This window comes from Dendronephthya gigantea, unplaced genomic scaffold (genome assembly GCF_004324835.1).
Source record: "Dendronephthya gigantea isolate DGI-Jeju-01 unplaced genomic scaffold, DenGig_1.0 000094F, whole genome shotgun sequence".
Lineage (NCBI taxonomy): Eukaryota > Metazoa > Cnidaria > Anthozoa > Malacalcyonacea > Nephtheidae > Dendronephthya > Dendronephthya gigantea.
Window position 1 is genome coordinate 521,213 of NW_021163104.1, and position 21,140 is coordinate 542,352.

At 39.4% G+C, this 21,140-nt stretch overlaps 3 protein-coding genes across 3 annotated transcripts; all 3 read right to left on the reverse strand.

The window, feature by feature from the left end:
- Positions 1-2,536: 2,536 nt before the first annotated feature.
- LOC114533730 lies at positions 2,537-2,932 on the reverse strand. Its single transcript, XM_028555325.1, has one exon. It carries the CDS (start codon positions 2,930-2,932, stop codon positions 2,537-2,539), a length of 396 nt encoding a protein of 131 aa, XP_028411126.1.
- A 190-nt stretch (positions 2,933-3,122) lies between these two features.
- LOC114533731 lies at positions 3,123-7,621 on the reverse strand. The gene is made up of 6 exons (XM_028555326.1): positions 7,505-7,621; positions 7,278-7,369; positions 5,118-6,166; positions 4,702-5,062; positions 4,187-4,603; positions 3,123-4,080 (listed from the first exon to the last, which is right to left on the reverse strand). The coding sequence occupies exons 1-6, from the start codon at positions 7,619-7,621 to the stop codon at positions 3,123-3,125; spliced, it is 2,994 nt and encodes a 997-aa protein (XP_028411127.1).
- Positions 7,622-9,589: 1,968 nt separating this feature from the next.
- On the reverse strand, positions 9,590-19,388 carry LOC114533732 (microfibril-associated glycoprotein 4-like). Its single transcript, XM_028555327.1, has 5 exons — positions 19,292-19,388; positions 18,945-19,165; positions 18,318-18,360; positions 17,437-17,814; positions 9,590-10,017 (listed from the first exon to the last, which is right to left on the reverse strand). Exons 1-5 carry the CDS (start codon positions 19,386-19,388, stop codon positions 9,749-9,751), a joined length of 1,008 nt encoding a protein of 335 aa, XP_028411128.1. The 3' UTR covers positions 9,590-9,748.
- Between the last annotated feature and the right edge of the window lie 1,752 nt (positions 19,389-21,140).

Below are 21,140 nucleotides of genomic sequence, written 5' to 3' on the forward strand. Positions count from 1 at the left end.
TGCATGATGCTGACCACTGCATGGTGCTGTCTGCATGATACTGACCACTGCCTGGTGCTGACCACTGCATGGTGCTATCTGCATGATGCTGACCACTGCATGGTGCTGTCTGCATGATGCTGACCACTGCCTGGTGCTGACTGACTTTTTTTGACCACTTCATGGTGCTGACCACTTTATGATGCTGACCACTTCATGGTGCTGACTGCTGGAAACTAATGAGCTCATCAATATACATGATATTTGAAGAAATAGTCCGCACAGAATTAAAAAATTTTTCTTGTGTTTGTATTTGTGCTATTTATAATTATTTGTATTTGTGGTATTTTGTGGACGCGTAGCTAGTAATGAATCTCTGCAGAGAAGCGATGTTTCTTATTAAAAAATTTCACTTTCTTCTGAATAAAGTTATTTACACCCTAAAGGCACCACTGGACTGTTTCCAATGAACGCATACTTGAAAAACACTTTCATATTACCTTTTGGTTGTTCCACTTCTATACTTCGTATTGGTTTATGAGATCTGATGTATACACTGGAGTTATTTACATTATTATTGCAATTCATCCTCAATTTTATGCAATAGAATATAGAGATACAAGAAAACATACTCCGAAGAATAACATCTTGTGACTTCAAGGTATAAACTATAAGAGAAAAAGAACTTAGCAAGTAATTTAAACCTTCTTCAAAGTCATTGTCAAACAAGAATGAAGATATTCCAGACCTATACACGTTATATTACATATTTACATATTACAGGTATATGTGCCACAGAATACCACACAAATTTAAATGTTCTATATCTTCTATAGACACGTATGACATGCTTATTAATATTTATTGGTATCTGTTTTACATTCTGTCTTCTTACCAGTTGGTTCTGAAAGTAGAATTAATAAAGTTCATTATTTTTTTAATGGAACGTGTTTTTGAAATATTCTCTAATGTACCACAGAATACCAGCACACAAAATGCAATAAGTATGACCAGAATTTGGCGAGTTATGTTGTGTTCTAATACTGTTGAATTTAAAAACTTATTGGTTAAATTTAAGGTGAATACTAAAAACATTACAAAATACCAGTGGTGTGTACGTACCACAACATACCCGGGTTTTTTTTTAGCAATTTAAAAAAAAATCTGCCTGTTCACGAAGGGCGACTCTAGGGCATAATCATTGCTATATAGTGACTTTCAATAAAATACATCAATGTACTTTTTTCTTTTATCCGGCTGATCGAAATAAATGTGTGCACCACAAAATACCATCCTTCTTCAACGATGCCAATCGGAGCTATCATTCTTTAAAGAAAAATACATTTGTGCTAATTAATTTTCCAAGTGTTATTTCATGGCATATTAATGAACATAAATTATCGACTTATTTGCAAACTTATTACTTATTACAAGCTAGATTACAGTCGCTTCTACGCATGTGGGAGCTTTATCTACATTTTGTGTTTTGGTTTTAATCCATTTCATTTGCACAACATGAAGTATCATATGAACTAAATTAAAATGGCGGATGCATCAGGAGCAGATCAGGAGTGGAGCTTTATAAAACCATCCAACAATTGTCTTTTAAAAGACTAGCAATAAAATCTTTTGAAAAACTACCACTGGAAGATATATCCTGGAGCAATTCGACATTTTTTGTGCGTGTATTGTTAATGAAACATTCAAGACTAGCCGATAAGACCGGCGTTTATGTTGCAACCTCAGGCGTTAAAGACTGAAATTTCTACCCCCGCAAAATTTTGGGTATTTTTTCTCCAAGCACATCCATTGAAGAGAATCTTGTTACCTTTTGATACCTGTGTGATCAATTGAAATTTCAAGAGAGCAACAGTGACCATATGGTAAGTTTGTCAAGTTGGAGATACTGTGTATAATTTTGCATGTTTACAGTGATTGCTGGATAATTATTAAATTTGGATGAGCGATAATACTCAGATAAAGATTTTATTCATAAAATACATCTGGCTGACCTTCGCACCCTGTTATAAAATTACAGTATTCAGATTTATACTCTAATTAAAACCTGTGGATTGAGCAAGACAATCATGCTTCAAGGACTCGAGTTAAAGTTCAGGGAAGAGCACAATCAATGAATTTTCAGGTGGATCTATCACCAGACCCAGAAAATGTCCCAGTGTAGTAAAAATGTGGCTGGCTGCGGATGTTACAATCCGAAAACATTCTGGACCTTTTCCATGTGTTGTTCTATAAATTTCGATTGATTGTATCTCTCCTCTCTTTGTAATAGTTATATTTTATTGAAACCAGAATCTGAACATCTTTCTATAATTTTTACATCTCGACTACAACGAACAGACAACGTTTTTCCCACGTGGCATAAATTAACTTACGCCACAGCTAACCCTAATTAATAATAACGCAAAACAACATAAGTATATCTCACACTCCCCCTGTTGGGCATGTATCTAATATGGCCAACACCTACTTCGAGAAGTTCCAAACATGCCATGTTCTTACTTATATAATACTATGCATGCATTACACTATAACTACGCTAACTCTTGTTCAAGTCCTCAATCCACTGTCTTGTTAACAGTTCACCTGCCATAGCTGCCTTTCTTCTTGGTCTTGCAGTCTCCGTTGGCTCCTGAGCACGGTCCTCTTGCCCCGATTGTATTACGTCCCTTGCAAGTTTGCAGTTTATTTCCATAGGATACAGCAGTTGTAATGGGCGCCTTAATGTAGTCACACTGCCTTTCTTGCTCATGACTCGTACTGCAGCACCTCTCGATTTTCTATCACCTTCTGCGCTGTTGACAAGCTCCTTTATTCTACCGATTCTCCAGAAACTCCGCGGATGGTTCTCGTCATGAACTAGCACTATGTCTCCAACCTTCACAGGAGACCTCTCTACTACCTTCGGACTAAGGACTCTTACCCGCATGCGCATTTCTCAGTTCTACCAAATATAAGTTTCTCCATTTCGCCAGAAGTGTTCAATAACGTCATTGAGATAACGTACTCTTTTGTTGAGATCAACCGTTGATACGTCGACTTGAAAATCTTCATCCTCCGGATTTTCTTGATGCCAACTTAGGATTCGTCTTCCGATCAGAAGGTGGGCTGGGGTTAAGGGTTCGTCAGCATCTTCCGAGGATACATATGATAACGGTCGACTGTTCAGGATCGATTCTGCCTCCGTGACAGCCGTAACTAATTCGTTTTAAAGATAATCTTGCCCGTCCGATGGTTCTCTTCAAACATTGCTTCAATGACCACACAAGCCGCTCGAAGAAACCTCCCCACCACAAGGCCTTTTCCAGATTAAATAACCAATGCATTCGTTGTTGCAAGAAATATTTCTTAACTTGAGGATCACGCATGAGTGACATTAACTCTTTGGAGGCAGCCTTGAAGGTTTTTGCGTTGTCCGAAATGACAAGCAAAAGGGTTGAGCGTCGTGACGTAAATCTTCTAAAACTCTTGAGGAAGTCTTGCGATGTCATGTTAGGAACAACTTCAAGATGTACCGCTCTAGAGACACAGCAGGTAATCAGACAAATCCATGCCTTCTCGTCTAAATGGTTCATAGATTTCACATATAAGGGACCGACGTAGTCTAAACCGACGTACGTAAATGGTGGTGCTTCCTTTACTCTAAACTCGGGCAATGGTGGAGGGTTAAGTGTCAGGTATGCTTTACCATCTTGCTTATTGCAAGTAACACAATTAAAAAGGAGTTTTCGTACAAAGCTCCTTCCACGCACTAACCAGAATTTCGAACGAAGTTCTGTTAACGTCGCCTTTACTCCCCTATGCATTACTCGAGCATGACAATCCCGTATGATTAACGTGGTAAGGTAGTGAGCTGTATCTACCGGGATTTGATACTTTGCTGAATATGGCAAGTTATAGTTAGATAATATTCCCTTACATCGGACGACTCCGCTTTCATCCGTAAACAGGCCGAGATCTCGATTCCACTCCTTGAATTTCTCGTTCATTTTCAGTTTGACCTGTAGTTCCTTGATCCATAGAACTTGAGCCAATTCGATGTCGACTCGCGTGACTTCTGAGTTTGTTGAAAGATCTTTCTGTCTAACTTTCGATTTAAGCAGCTTGATGAACTTCAAGACGACAGCTGTAACTCGTAGCAAACGACCCAGGGTGCTGTAATCTCTACAGCTAGTAACATTGCTTATACCTTCGACTCAATGCTCTCTGGTCCTTGACCTTCATCTCTGCTCGACACTCTTCAGGTACAACATCGCTATCACAGTTCTCCTTTCCAGGGTTGTCTATGGTAGACAACCACTTTGGGCCAGACCACCACAATGTAGACGATGCTAGCTGTGTAGGCAGGATACCACGTGATGGAATGTCTGCGGGATTTTCTACACCTGGACAGTGACTCCAGTGCTTTGCAGGAAACAGCCCTCTGATATCTTCAACTCGACTCTGTACGTATTGTGTCCATTCCTCTTCCTGCTGCGTAATCCAATACAATTCGACTTTAGAATCCGTCCAGCACTGAACCTTCGAAATTTCAATCACAAACTCCAGGGCCCTCTGAGTAACATTCGTTAATCTGGCAAGCACGAGCGCTGAGAGTAACTCCAACCTTGGAATCGTTTGTTTAGTTAAGGGTGCCACTTTTGCCTTCGATATCACAAACCGGACATTAGATGTTTTTGGTGTGATGATTCTACGGCAGCGTACGCTTTGATAGATGCATCGCAGAACCCATGAAGTTCGTAGGATACGACCTGCCCCTGCACATCAGACACATAATATCTTGGAATGACAACAGGTTGGACTTCTCTCAGGTTTTCAACTAATTTCTGCCAGTTGCATTTTAGGGTTCCTTGAAGTGGATGATCCCAGTCGCCCTTGGCCATACAGAGTTCTTGAAACAACAGCTTGAAATTTATTGCTAATGGGGATATAAATCCAATAGGATCGTAAATCTTGGAAGAAACACTGATCACATTTCTCTTCGTAGGTTGAACGTCGTTCGCCAACTCTGCAACGTCCTTGAGATCAATAATAAAATTGTCCTCGTAAGAATCCCATAAGGTTCCTTTTAATAATTTTCTGTTTATCATCACTGATTGGAAGGCGAGGACCCAATGTACTTCCGGCATAAGATGACTGCTCCTCCTGAACCAAGTGCTTGGGCTCAGCTCTAGTCATGATACTTTCACTCGATGCATCATTCTTTGTCAACAGTTGGTTGGCTTGACATATCCGCTCTTGGAGTTCCTTAGAATTCGTGGTTATCTTTCGCAAATTGAAGTTGGCCTTTGCCAATGGGTTTCTTGAATCTTCATAGAGTTTGAATGTGCTGTCCACACTTTCACCACCGGAAATAAGGTCATCCACATAAATTGAATTCAGGAACGTTTCCACAAAACTCGGATCGTCTTCTCGGTATTGCTCAATGTGGTGTTTTACTGTGGCATTTAATAGAAAGGGACTTGATGACACACCAAACACTACTCTGGTAAATCGAAATAAGATAATCTTAGGGTTTGGGCTGTGTACATCATCGACCCACAGGAACCTCAATGCATCCCGATCAGACTCTGCTACATGGATCATGAGGAAAGCCTTCTCAATATCTCCAGTTAAGGCCACCTTGTATGCACGAAAACGCATCATTATGTCAACGATGTTCTGAGTCAGCGAGGGACCACTATACAGGCAGTCGTTAAGTGAAGGTCCTCTTGACTTCGCCAAGGCGTCATACACTACTCTCAATTTTGTTGTTGTTTTGTCTTGACGGATGACGGCATGATGAGGTAAATAGTGCATACTCTTGATTTCTTCGTTTGGTTTTGGTGCGGACTCCACAATTTCCTTGTTAAGCTGATCTCTTATCACATTGTAATACTCCTTAAGGACTTCAGGCTCATTACGCAATCGCTTCAGCAACCCTAATAGACGTTTCTTGCTAAGATCATAGTTATCAGGCAGTTCAGCATGATCGTGTTTCCATGGCAACTTTACCTCATAATGATTCTCCACATACAGAATACTTTCTAGAAATTCTTCGTACACACACTGTGATTGAATACCAACAGTTTCTAAGTCCCAAAATCTCTTCAGCTCTTGCGCAAGGACATCATTCTTACATTCAACTTCTTCAGAGGCACATTTGAGGGTATGGATTGTAGCAAGATTGCTGGTGTGGGTTGATTAACTTGATTTCCATGATTCATTTCCAACAGGCCTAGAAAGAACCCAACCGAGCTTTGTCTGAATGGCAGTTTGACCGCTAATTCCCTGTCGGGTTTTTCCTGTCACAATCTTCCAGTAATTATCGGAACCGATCAAGATATCCACTTTCGCATCGTGGTGACCTGACGACTAATCAGCTAGGTAGAGGTTGGCCAGATGCGGGTAGGTCTTGCTAGCATTCAACACGAACTGGTTCCTTAATGGCTGACAAATTAACGGCAGAGTGAACGCTGATACTTCAATGTTCGCTCCATAGGCAGTTTCTATACCAAGGTTAACCACATCAATAACTTGAGCATTAGTCGCGTTGGAGCCCAATGGTTTTATATTTATTGAACTTTCACCCCTTGACTGTAGACTGAGAGATCCTGTCAGTTGATATATGAACACTGACTCCCACCATCCAAAATTAGTCTAGCATTGATCTTGGGACCCTCAGGATTATATATATTCGCCCTAGCAGTTTGAAAAAGATCACAGTTTGATGACGTTGTGTGACAGAAAGTTGAATCTGGATCGGTTGTCAAAACTTGGGTTTTCCCTTTTCTTGTTTTGAATGCTTTGCTCGTGTTCCTCGGGAGGTTCTTTAGGAGGTTGAGGTGACTTCTTACCCTTACATATGTTGATATGAGTCGCCCCTTGCACAAGTAGCAACGCGTTGTTGACTAACAATTTGGGCTGATATGATGCTTTCGTAGGCACACAAAACATCTCCCCGTCTTCCTTAGGATATGGTTGAGGGTGCTTTAATTCTCTCTCTGTCTTCTAGTTCTTGCTGGAAGGTTTTTAGTAGTTTGTCCAAATTCCATTCGTTTTCTTTAACCACTCTGCTAACAACCAGCTGCAAATTTGTTGGTAGCTTCGACATTAACATTGAAGAAAGAAGGTTCTCATACAATTCATGTTCTACTCCCATCGATTTCAAGCTTCTGATATGCGATTGCACTGTGTCATGAAGTTGGCGCAAACCCTTAAGGTTATTTTCAGATGTAACTGATGGGAGATTTAACAGAATATCCATATGCCGATTTATAATTTGCTGTTTATTCCCAAACCTTGCTTTCAAAATAACAATTGCTTCTTCATAATTTGCATTACTTAGAGATAACCCTGCAATAGACTCAGCCGCAGCTCCGTCCATGAAAGGCTTAAAATAATTGAACTTATCAATTGGTACTAAGGAGGGATTATTGTGGATAGAGGCTTGAAAGGTATCCTAGAATTACTTCCATTGGCTGGGATTACCAGAAAACCTTTTTAGGATTAACTTTGGCAACTTTACTTGTGCTACATGATTGATTGGTTGGGCTGCTGTATGCCCCCTGGGTGATGCAGGTGGTATGGTAGGAGGTTCTACTGGTTGGGATGGATTCACAATTGATGTAGAAGACTGACCCATATTAGAGATTTCATTTTCACTTGATGCATGTACCAGGCTGACTTGAAATTTGATTCTGTGATAGTAACATGCTTGTATTACTGGCACCACCTTGAGGTGATGCTGGGGCTTCACTGGCCATTGGTGGGGTGTTACTTGTTACATTTTCTGTCACATCAGATAGTGCAGATGAACTAAACATGCTAGAGGTATTATTGAGTGCTCTTTCTACATTTTCTAAAGCCAATTGCAGTCCTTCTCTAGAAATATCAAATTGTTCAATTTCTTCTTCAATATTCTCTTCATCAACTAGTTCAAGAATTTCCTAATCAAGGACCTTTAATGTTTCAAGTTTTTCTTTCATGCTAGTTTTAGGTTGATTCAGTTTAGGCACAATTTCTTCCATATTATTTGTGTCAAAAGTGCTTCACTCACAGTCCTTTGAAGTCGTGTAGCAGAAGCTTGATGAGCACCTCTTAACCTCTTCTTCCTGGATAGATCAGCGCTCATATTTATACTATAGCAATGTTTAATGCAGCAACAATATTCGTCCAAAATCCACAATTAACCAGGTATTTATATAAGATTAAACTCCAATGACTTTATTCGCTTGACTTCAGAGGTTCTCCAGGCTCGTGTCTTCAAGATTATGTAGTAAATAACCAAATAACTACTCACGTTCTCGTTCAGATTTTGCTCAAATTCAAGACTCAACTCGAAATATTTAATTTTACATCGGCATGGCTATAAAACAAGTCTCCTGATATTGTTTATTTGTCTAGTTTGTTGTAAATAACATTTCTCTTTGATCACCAACTGCTTGTTCACAAAAATATTTATTTTCAATTCATATCTGCCATAATATTTTACTAATTGCTTTGTATAATTAATCTATAAATACGCGCATTAGATATTTTATATGGCAGAGGCTTCTCAAATTTTAGTTTACTTTCAAATTTTACATTGAAATGAACACAAGTTTACGTTCTGCAAATCCCTTTTTTTAGTTAAAGCGAGGGTTTAAAAGCCTTTAAAAACGACTTATCAAGCTCATATGCATATGTAAAAACTACATCCTTGAAACAGCAAGCACGAAATGATATAAGCACAAGTAGCCCGCTATTTGGTTTGCGTTTAGTTAAATATTGAATACATTCTATGCAAAACGACATGAAGTATTAACTTCCTCCATTCAACTGCTGACATATTATCGCAGGCTCCACTTTGTGCGGTACAGTGTGATGTATTATGTATATGTTTAGTACATAAGGTTGGCAACTCTCAGTACAACTTGCACATTTACGAACTGTATATACTGACGTACACATGAAAATGCCGCGCATGCGCAGCGGCTACCCACAAAAACTACAATAATGGATAATAAAATCAGTCTGATAATAAAATCTTTAACTATCCATACTACAATTCTTTCGCAGGTATAAAGAGGATAAATTACCTTTTATCGGTTTGCCTTTTGGTGGTAAATCTGGGCTATATACCCATCATGCGTGTGTTGTAGTGCCGGAATAATAATCTTTTGCGTTGACGTTGGTTTACAATGTTTGCTCAGGTTAAGTTGCTGCAAAATGTTGTAATGAGTCTCTTTTCCGGGTTGCCATGTGTACCACTGCGGATTACAATGCTATCTTTCAAATGCTATTGAACGAGTGAAAAAACGTGTGGTTTCGGTTATTTACCCTAATTTAGTTTATGAAGATCAGCGGTATTGCAAAACTTTGTTGTGGACGTGAAGAAGCATGTAAGAAACTTTCTAATGAAATATAGTAAACACTCTTGATCACAAGTTGACGAATCTTTTTCCTCCTACGCAGAAATAAAATTACTATCTGAGCCAAATTCGCCCTTTCACCGACTACGAAGCAAAAACGAAGAGATTTTTCACATACTTTAATTCCGTCTTTGGTTAGAGTTTTTAATGCAGAAAATTGTAAATCACCTTGCCTTAAACTAATTAGCTACGGAGTGTGAATATTTTACTGCTTCAATTCTTTTTAATATTGTAGTTTATATATTTTTATCAGCTTATAATTTATATATTTTTATATATTTTGCACGCAATTCAGCTTCACAGCTGCAATGTGTAACATTTTTAATAATAATAATAAACAGACGGTGTATAAAATAACTTTATTTCTTCTTTCCAAATTCACGTGGTCGCATCTTCATCGATGTTGATTTCAGAGAATAATGATATCCTTTCCAATGGTACCAGTTGATTCCATCAGCGAACGATGTGTGTGCGCCATAATGATACAAACCATTCAAATTGGATTGATGGCAACTACTATACCACCAGGCTCCTTTGTATGTCACCGCACAGTTGTATCCCGCATCATCATTGTCTTTGGTGGTGAAAGCCATACCGTTATGAACTTTCAACGAGTCTCCTGCTGTACCTTAATGTAAAAGTATATCAATTTAGATTAAATGAAATTAAATTACAAATCAAATTACAAATATATATATACACACACATAATTACGCTACGCCAGAACCGATTACGTTAAAATGCCGATACGGATGTAAAACTGATCGACAGAACGGAACGAATAATCGAATATTCGGGGAGGAACACGAAACGGATATCGGGGTAAACTGCATGGTATTTTAAAGCGCTTTGCTATTTACACGTCAAATGCAATACACTCAATGTGAATTTCTGATTTGAAGTTGTGATTTCGCAAATGTCCTGTTCACTTTTCATCTCGTCATTCTAAAGGATGCTGTACGGATACTCAACAGCAATCTTGATGAAATCCAAGTAGAATGTTATGATGTTTGGAAAAAGCGAATTAAGGCTTGATGATGGTTACTGATAGTGGTAGGATATAATATTGTTAATCAAATTTAAAAATAATACAAATTTTGTCGTTTGGACAGCAGATGTACCTCGAATTTCACAGTATTCTCTTGTATGTACTCGTTTAAATAATATTTCATTCCTTCAGTCTTTCATATATAATATTATATATATATATGGCACGTGGTCTCGTAAATGACGTGCGCTGATTGGTTCTTTGCCGGTCTGGAATCCTCCAGTATTAGACCGTTGCCGTAATAACTGTCCAACTCTCATATTTTTGAACCAAAACAAGCTCGCACTTTTATTTTTGACACGAAAAATATGGACAGAGAATGGACGAAGAAGAGCATTATTTGGTACATGTGAATATTAATTATATTTATTCATCTTTGATTTTTGTTTATATTACTGTATCATTTTTATTTAACGAGTAAAAAGCAAAGTTTTTGGAGCCACTTCAGTGCTTGCTTGGCGACTGGCTGGCGAAAGAGCCGGCGAGAATGCTGTAGAGCGTTGTATAAATAAAATAAATAAACTAAATACTGTATGCCATATAAAAAATCCCTTATAAACCGAATACGTTCGGTCCGTACTGGAAAAATATCTGTCTCGATCGTCTTAATACCTGAATTACTGAATGTTCTTCGTTTGCTGCGTTGTGTCTACGACGATTGCAGAGAACTTAAGCGGAGGTTCGAATTAGCGGGATACAAATTGGACGATCAATGCAACAACGCGATTTTGGTTATTTTCTCATTTATGTAATTGTGTGTGTGTCTCTGAGTAGAGAAGAATTAGTTATATACAGATGTTATTAATTGAAGATGCATGCAAGTGTAATTTGAACTATTAGTTTAAGTGTCAACCAATCAAGTGCGTTCTAGTGCGTTGCTATATTATTTAACAATTACTATTAGTGCAAAGGCCATGTCAATTCTCGACATCCTCCGGGGCGCGCGAAAGTACAGATGCCCATTTTTTCATTTTCTCTCTTGCGAGTTGTGCTTTTGCTCTGATGTGTCTGTTCACTCCTTGATTTTCGGTTGCGGGGTCCTGGGTATCGGGGTCCAGGGTATTTTGAGGTTGGGTTTCAGGAACCTTTGACATGGTGGTATCGGTGGTTGAGGTCACTTCTAGTGGGTATAGTTTGGTGATAGGACGATTTGTATAACCAGTGCTTGTTTTGATGTTGGCTGCACGGACCAAACCGTCTTTTCCTACAATGAGACTTTCCACAATGGCAAGCTTCCAGTTCACGCGTTTGGTGTCATCGTGGACTTGAACTACATCACCGACTTTTATTTCTATTTCGTTTTTTCCAGAGACTTTGTGGAATTCGCGTAAAGAGGTTAAGTATTCTTCACGCCAGCGTTTCCAAAAGTGTTGTAGCAAATCACTCCTCCTTTTTGCTTGAATTTCGATACGGGTTGGTTCAGGGTGGTAGGACGGGTCGTTGGGATCATCGTCGTAAAGCAAGTGGGGTAGGGTGGTGATTCGTCGGCCGTATAGTAGGTGGGATGGGGTGAGTGGATCCTCGTCGCTGAGTTCGGAAGAGGTGTATGTTAAAGGGCGGTCGTTGAGGACTGCTTCAATCTCGGTTGATATCGTTTGTAGTTCCTCGAGGGTGATGTTTGCTCTACCAAGGACCTTCTTCAGAGAGAGTTTTTGTCATCCAATCAATCTTTCCCAGAATCCGCCGTACCACGGTGCTCGTTTTGGTATAAATTTCCAAACAATGCCACGTAAACTTAGTCGGGTCTCTAATTCTGGCGAATTGAAAAGTTGTGTTAATTCGTCAGCAGCGGATTGGTATGTCGATGCATTGTCTGACACTATGATTTGGGGTAAAGATTTGCGGCTTGCAAATCGTCGGAACGCTGTCATAAAGGTTTGAACGGTAAGGTCGGTTACCACTTCGAGATGGACAGCGCGTGTGTTTGCACAGGTAAATAGGCATATGTAATACTTTCTCTTGACCTTGTGGGGTTTTGACGTAAATGGCGCCAGGTGAAATCTACTCCTGTGACAGTAAATGGGTGTGAATCGACCAATCTAAAGGCTGGAAGGGGAGGTGGAGTAGGAGCTCTATACGGTTGTCCATTAACCTTTCGACAGGTTACACAGCGGCGAAGTAACTTTTTGATGAACTGGCGGGCCTTTGGAATCCAGTAACGTTGGCGGACATGAGTCAAAGTGTGGTTTAATCCAGAGTGTAACGCTGTCTTGTGTGCATCATTGACAACTAAGGTGGTGAGATGGTCATTTGCAGGGAAAAGGATTGGGAATTTGGCAGAATGTTCTACAGGCGCATTATGGATTCTGCCTCCGCAGCGAATGATGTTGTCCTCAAGGATAAATAGGCGAAGTTGACGGACTAGGGGTACGCGAGGGACGTTGGTCTGTTGTAGATTGGCGAGTTCACTGCTGTATGCTTTGCTTTGAATTTCGCGTATCCAAACATTTTTGGCATGATTGATTTCATCTGCGTTGAGGGTCTGACTTCTGTACGTGGAGCGTTTTCGAAGGACATTCGTAAATCTAATCACCCATGCTGTAGTTCTTATAAGTCGTTGAAGATCACTGAATTGGGTATGGGCGATGACTTGTCCGATAGTGCTGTTTGAAGGTGAAGGTGGAGATGGTTGTGGTTTATCGCTGTGTGGTGGGGTAACATGGGTAGTTTCTGGATCGTCGTGGACAGAAGATTGTGAGATGACTGTCTTTGGATCCCATTGTGGCCAGCTATCCTGTTTTAATAGCCAAGAAGGACCATGATGCCACGCGTGTGAAGCGAGAAGAGTTTCGGTTCGAATGCGCGTGTCAAGAGAATCGGCTGGGTTGTCCGTACTTGGGCAGTAATGCCAACTGGCGTCGTTTGTGGTTTGGTGAATTTCATCGATGCGGTTCTGGACAAATCGTTTGAGTTCTTTCGTGGAGGAAAGCCAGTGGAGGACTATTTGACTGTCTGACCAATAGACAATTCGTGATACGTTAAGGTTATTGCGTAGATATGAAGCTAATCTTGCTCCCATTGCAGCTGCCATTAATTCTAGTTGTGGTAGAGTTAGTTTTTTTAAGGGGGCCACTCGAGTCTTAGACATGACCATTGTGCTGTGAGGACCAGAGGCGAGATATGCAACTGTACCATACGCTTTGAAACTGGCGTCAACAAAGATGTGCAAGGTTACGTTTGAAGGCCATACGGGCAACAAGGGGAAGTATTTGCGTTGAATCTGAATGCGGGTTGCGCTTTCTAGGTCTTTGGAAAGTCCAATCCATTTATTTTGCATTTCGTCTGGTAATGGTTCATCCCAGTCGTAGCCATGTTCCCAGAGTTCTTGGATAAAGATTTTGGCACGGATTGAGACAGGCGAAAAAATGCCAAGTGGGTCATATATTTTGGACGATTGTCGTAGTACGTCTCTCTTTGTTACTTTTTCTATAGTTGTCGTAGTAGTTAGCCCCTTTTCTTGGAGTTTTAATACATCATCTTTGGCATTCCACCGCAAACCGAGAACTTTGGTTTCGGGGTCGGCATCTTGAAGATGTTCGGTGGTTGCTAGCGCGGAGAGTTTAGAACTGTTGGAATTCCACGATCGTAGATTAAATTTGGCTGGAGACATAATAGATCTAGCTTGTTTGAAGTAACACAGGGCTTCATCTTCATGATCTGTTCCGGAAGCTAAGTTGTCAACGTATATGTCTGACTCCATGGACCTGGCGGTTGGATCGTTGAAACGGCCAAGATGTTTCTTGATAGTGGCATTAAGGATAAATGGGGAACATGATGCTCCAAATAGGATAGATTTGAAACGGTAGACATCAAATTTACTTTCGGGGTTGGTTGGGTCGGATAGCCAGAAGAATCGGGTTGCATCTCTATCTTTCTTATCCAGGGAGATATTCAAAAACGCTTTCTCTATGTCTGCGGTTATACCGTACTGATAACAGCGGAAACGGACGAGGATGGCAGTTAGGTCGTTGAGAATATCTGGGCCAGTAGAAAGGCAGGAATTTAGGCTTGGTTGATCAACGTTGGTGCGGCAGCTACAGTCGTACACAATACGGAGCGGAGTAGTGGAGGAATCCTTTAGTACAGCGTGGTGAGGGATGTAATGGCAAGGACCGTTAACGATTTGAGGGTCAACAACCTTTTCAATGAAGCCTCGCTGTAATTGTTCGTTGATTATTTCGTCGTAGGTGTTTAACATCTGGGGATCCTGGGATAGTCTTCGCACTGTCGAACGTGTTCTACCTCGTGCTACTGCTTCATTCGTGGGTTTTCTTTCCAGGGTAATTTAGCACAATACTGATCATTTTCGAGGCGTATGGAGGAATCCTGGTACTCTTTAACAAAGTTACTATCATTCGTTTGAGTTTCGTTGGGAAGAATACCGATTGATTCTAAGTTCCAGAATCGTTCTAACGCTTTGTTGTCGGGCTCGGTTGATACAATCACTTTCAAGATACTTGCATTAAGATACGATGATGTTGGTGTCGTGTTCGCAATTGGACCAGAAAGCAAATAGCCAATTTTAGATTTTGCTGCGGTTGGACCCGGTCCTCTGATAATTTTATTTTCCACGATGTCCCAGTAGTGATCTGCACCAATAAGTAGGGAAATCTGAAACTGCTCGTCGGAATTTATTGGGTGGGCTAGCTTTAAACCACTGAGATAAGGGAGATTTCGTATATCCGTAGTGAGAAGACTTTCTGAGGTGCGGCGATCGTCGGAATAATTATTACTTGAACGGGAATTTTGTCACCATTGTCTGAGCGGAGGTATATCGTAGCGACATCAACTTGTTTTACGGAAGTGGTGGACCCACCGAAAACGGAAAGATTAAGTGTTTCACTGTGTTCAGGTGCGAGCTCGAGGTCTAGTTTGTCGGCTAATTCTTGCGTAATAAATGAGCGCTGGGCCCCTTCGTCGAAGAGAATGTGGGCTGTCGCTGAGCTTGAAGACGATTCTACTGAGTTTATAACTGTTTTTAGAAGTGTTTGTTTCCCGTAGTAATTATTGTTGGACAAAGTGGTGTGGAACCCAGTTACGGGTTTGGTTTTATTGGCTTGGTCAGGAATTTCGATGTTAGCAAGGGTGGCATTTGTGTTTTGAACTTGCGTGTTCACATTTGGCGTGTTTTGATTTTGCGGTTGTCGCTCTTCCGGTTTTGATTGTTCCGTATCTCCGTTTTGCTCTTGACGTTTTGGATGTTTATTATCTATTTCTTGACAAAGACTTGTGTGGTGTTTTTGATGACACCCCCTACAGCAGTTTTTTGAGTTACATTTGGATACTCGGTGATTGTTTAAACAGTTAAAACACAAATTTGACTGGTGGACAATTTTCTTACGTGTTGCGGGATCTCGAATCACATTGCACTCGTGAGGACGGTGATGACCAGAGCAAAAAACGCATAATCGTGGCTTTGCATGATTGCCGGCTTTGGGGTTTTTGAAATCCCGTTCTTTAATTGGAAAGGTATTCGTAAGTAACGATGACGTAGACGGAGGAGTGTTGACAGGTCGTTTGGTATGCTCGAAAATTTCTGTCTCTTCCCCAGCCTCTAATATTTGGATTTCCTTTAAAATAGCTCTGCGCAATTGTTCGATGTCCCATTTGGTTGTCCCATTTTCGCGAATTAAGTTGTGTTTTATTGTTGTTGGTAATTTAGCCAAAATAATAGGTGTCAATAGGTCACCGTATGTATCCGGTTTCTTGTCTAATGCTTCGAGACCGCGAATATGGTTTTCCATGCTATCGTAAAATTTACGCAGATGGGTCACAGAATCAGATGGGGTGGGAAGATCTAGTAACGCTTGCATGTGTGCGTTAACTATCTTGTGCGGTTGGCCAAATCTCTCTTCTAAAATTTGGATAGACTGCGCGTAATTCGACTCCGATAGAGGGAGGCCTTCGATTGAACTGGCAGCTTCGCCGGACAATTGAGCTTTGAGATATGTGAATTTCTGGATATCACCCAAACTAATATTGTTGTGTATCGCGGTTTTATATGTGTCCCAGAATGTTTGCCATTTTAGCGGGTTTCCCGTAAATATATCGGTAGCGTTAACTTCGGTAATCTATGACTGTTCGAATTTCCTAATTGCGGTGTACTTTGAACGGGGGATTCGTGGTTGTGGCTAGGAGATGCGTTATTTTGGACTTTACTTTGACTAGACTTAATATGAAATTGTATGCGGTACCTTTTTTCCATTAGCTCATTTAAATAGTCGTCAGCTTCTGCGATTTCTGCCTCTAGGTTTTTCTCTTCATCAATTTTACAGTATACTGTTCGATTTTTGCGTCGTACGTTTCCAATACAGCCTGTAGTTTTTGAGTCTTCACTTCGTTCATATCCTCCTCCATGAGCGATAGCGCTTTGTTCCATAATTTAGTAGCTTGTGAGCGTTGAGCCCGTCTTGTTACCTTGGCGCGTTGCAATTCGTCCATCCTGGTCAAGGCACCAATGTCTCGATCGTCTTAATACCTGAATTACTGAATGTTCTTCGTTTGCTGCGTTGTGTCTACGATGATTGCAGAGAACTTAAGCGGAGGTTCGAATTAGCGGGATACAAATTGGACGATCAATGCAACAACGCGATTTTGGTTATTTTCTCATTTATGTAATTGTGTGTGTGTCTCTGAGTAGAGAAGAATTAGTTATATACAGATGTTATTAATTGAAGATGCATGCAAGTGTAATTTGAACTATTAGTTTAAGTGTCAACCAATCAAGTGCGTTCTAGTGCGTTGGTATATTATTTAACAATTACTATTAGTGCAAAGTCCATGTCAATTCTCGACAATATCAGACCTCGGACTCTTATGTACGGACGTCGCTATCGCTCGGTCCGTACTGTCAACACCTCGGTCTGATATTTTCCTAGTACCGACCTCAAATTCGGTTAATAAGTGATATATATAAACACTGCAAAGTTAATTGTAAAGAGAGCTGGACTCTCCTATAATTTCATTGAAATAAGACTCAGCTTAATGTAAAATGCTTACCATGATAACCTCCAACATTCAACTTGTACTTCTCATTTTCGCTGCTGAGTTTAAATGAATCATAATGAGCGTATCTGGTGTTTCCAGATGTATCTTCCATGTCGATACGAAGTTCATTTTCTAAAATATTTGTCATCCTGTGTATTTTGTCAAGACCAAGCCAATATTCTCCGCTCAAGTTACCAAAACCTTGTTTGTAATCTTGCCATCCTCGGTAGAAATCAACACTTCCATCAAAACGACGTTGAAATGCAGTCCATCCTCCACCTGATGTTATCATATCACAAAATACTTTGAAACTTCCCTTTCCATCCGGATTAATTTCATAAATTCCACTTTTTTTATTTCCCTTTCCATACAAATCAGCGCAGTGGAGACCTGAAAAATATCATGGTTTAATTTATATTACAAGTTAGTGGTCCAATAAAAGGAATTATAATTTATTGCAAACGGGTTAATAAACCCTTGCAGTTTTCCCCATGGGAACTAATTTCGATTGGGGTGGAGGGCACCACATGAAGCGAACCATTCCCTAGCCCAGCCAGCCTTCTGTTAACCATCCCCCGGCCACCCCCCCCCCCCTAGTGGAGTCAAACTAGCAATTGTACTAATTGTCTTATGCTCTTATAGAATTTTTTTTTGCGTTATGACAAAAATTAATTAATCTGTAGCTAAATCCCCGGAAAAGAATTAATAGAAGAGACCCTGAGGTTCATTCGTACGTATTGCATTAATGTGGCGCATAGTGGCAGACGAGTTAAAACCTTCTCATTCCATAGTAGTTTAAAAATTTGAATATTAAATTTATTGTAAGTTTAGTATATGAAATCACCAGTAATTTATATCTATGTTATTTTTGTGATAATTCTAAAGCATATTACCTGATTTCCTCTTAGCCTTTGCTTTTTCAAGCTCATTCTTTATCTGTACAAAATTAAACAATAGTAAAATTAGAAAAATATTGATTTCGATTTCAATCAATATATTATTTCATTAATAATTAAAATTACACTTTCACCTAAGTACTGTTCAAATTACGTCTAAATATTTCTAATTTCTATAAATCTTCAACGTCCATTTTTGGCGGTATAGACAAAAGAAACATGAGGTACCGTAAGAGAGAAAGAGGTTGTATTTTTATAACGTATACAAAGTGATCCCAAGATCGCAGATATATGCAGCTTTGCCAATCAAACCATCCCTATACATATCTCTAGCCTCCTTTTTTTAACCAAAAGTGACCCAGGAAGCGGTCGCCCACCACCCCAATCTCTTGTTGCCTTCTATACCCCTGGGCTTATACACGCCCTTTAGTATGTTTCTATAATTTATATTGTGTTAATCAACGATATGAAGAAACTATCAATTATAATATTTGAAATTTGATTGTATTTTGCAGCATCGTTAAGCGATAAAAATAAGTGACTTTGTCATGTTTCATGGAATTACATAATTATTTATTGCATGATTACGAAACTCAAATTATGCCAAGAATTTGTCAATCTTACCGCTTCAACATCTTGCATCAATATCCAATCTCCCGTTTTCGTTTCTTCTTTCTTTCTAGTAACGTTTGTCAGTTGACAATTTTCAACATTTTTTGTTGTTCTGTAGTTGAATGCAACACATTCGAGTTTGTCATTGCAGTGATTGTGACACTCGAACATGACAAACAAAGACGTGATATTGTGTCTTGATATTATCTCGTCATCAGGTAAAGATGGACCACCTAAGAATTTTAACAAAATTCGAACAACACTGATTTTCGAATGAAAAATGTCTAACGTTTGGATAACAGAATGTTTTTATCATATATGAAGTATTAAACAAAATTTCGCGACAAAAGACGACTCACCTTTTATGATTGCATCGTACCTCTTCTGAGAACACTGGTTTGCAGAAATGTATCCAATAGCAAGCAACAGCAAGCTCAAGATTGCCGCAACAAACATCGTTCAAACTGTCTTTTTTCGACTCAATTGTATAGGACGATATATTTACCAGAGAAAGAGACGAATACAAAAGGATCTTGAGGCTGTGTTTCATAAGAATTTAAAAATTCAATTAAGTTGCTATAGCGACGCAATCGAATTACAATCATATAAGTAGGAAGCGGACGCCTTTAATTTTAAATATGTACTGTTAGACAGCGAAGGGTTTGAAGTATTCTTGAAGGTTTTGAGTTAATTAAAATATAGAAATAAAGTATTAAATAAAACTAAATAGTTATATAAATTATTTTACTGTTTTCAACTCTGACTTTTAATGGTATTGTACATGCTGCATGTTTAAGTCCAAGGGATGTAAACTAGTATGCATGCATTTGTTCACCCGTTCAGTAACAAACAAATTACTTTACTTGCAAGCTGCATACTACATATTATTGGAATTATAACATTAATAGATCTTTTAGAAAGTGAAACAAAACCATGCAAGAGAAAAATGAAACGAGGGAAGCTTTGTCCGACCAAATTACGTAATTTCCACTCAGGTGTGACAAACAAGGATTCAAAACAGTTAAAAAAGTTCCGCACCAATAAGCAACTGGCTATGGAGAAGAGAGAGTAAGTTAAGTGGTGTTCGTTCATCATCGAAACAAGACGATAAAGCTGCAGCTTTTGCTTTTATATCATTCCGGCGCAAATAAACAGCGCAACTGTTTGATGTAATCTCATTCCTGCTATATTTGAATCATTATTTGAATCACAGAGAACAACTGAGCATAATTGAGTGTAGCTCAAGGGACGTATTCCTGTCACTCACACTTCACTAAAAATCTCAGCTTCACTTGAGTGTGAGTGGTGTCTTTGAATAGTAATTAATGAAGGAAGGTATGGGAACTATCTAAACTCTAGTTAGGCTTCTCAATGCGTTCGTATGACGTTACTGATAAGATGGCTTAAGGTAGACGATATATCTCCCAATTAGAAAAAGCATAACTTACGCCTGTATTCAAAGAGATCACTTACTCTCATAGTGAGTGGATGCTCATCCTCAATGAGGGCAACTCGCCACTCCCACTAATAAGTGTCCACTCCCACTCACATAGCACAATGCTACACCACAGATAATAGAATATACATGGTTTGGAGACCACATAAAACTACAATACAACTCACTAACTATGTTGAGGTACATTTATGCAAAAAATTGTTCCTTTCTCATCACATGTCTATTGTATTTTGCACAGATAAACCAATAGCAATTTTATAATTAACAAATTTCTCAAGTCAAGGTTGAGCGCTTAGAAAGACGAATGCCATTGGTAAATTTGGCACGTGACGAGCAAGGAACCATTTTTTGCATAAACCTGGACAATGACATAGTTAATGAGTTGTATTGTACTTTTATTTAGTCTCCAAACCATGAATATTCTGTTAACTGTGGCTACACTCACATTCCAACTATTCAACATGCATGAAAGCTTAAATCCATCAAGTCAAACTTGAGTGAGCTCTTTTAATACAAATGGCCTAATATTTTCAACGTTGAATGCCGCCTCGTTGAGTGGACATTCACACTCATACTCAACTCTCACTCACACTTCAGTTCCACTTGAATGCATTTTACTAGAATCGCAATCGGAAGTGTTGAGTGTGAGCTAGCTGTTAGAATACTGGGGTTAATCTTGCCGCATTTTTGCGATAATAACAAGTTAGCGCAAAAAGTAATTAAATATAACGAAATAGTCATATAAGTTATCT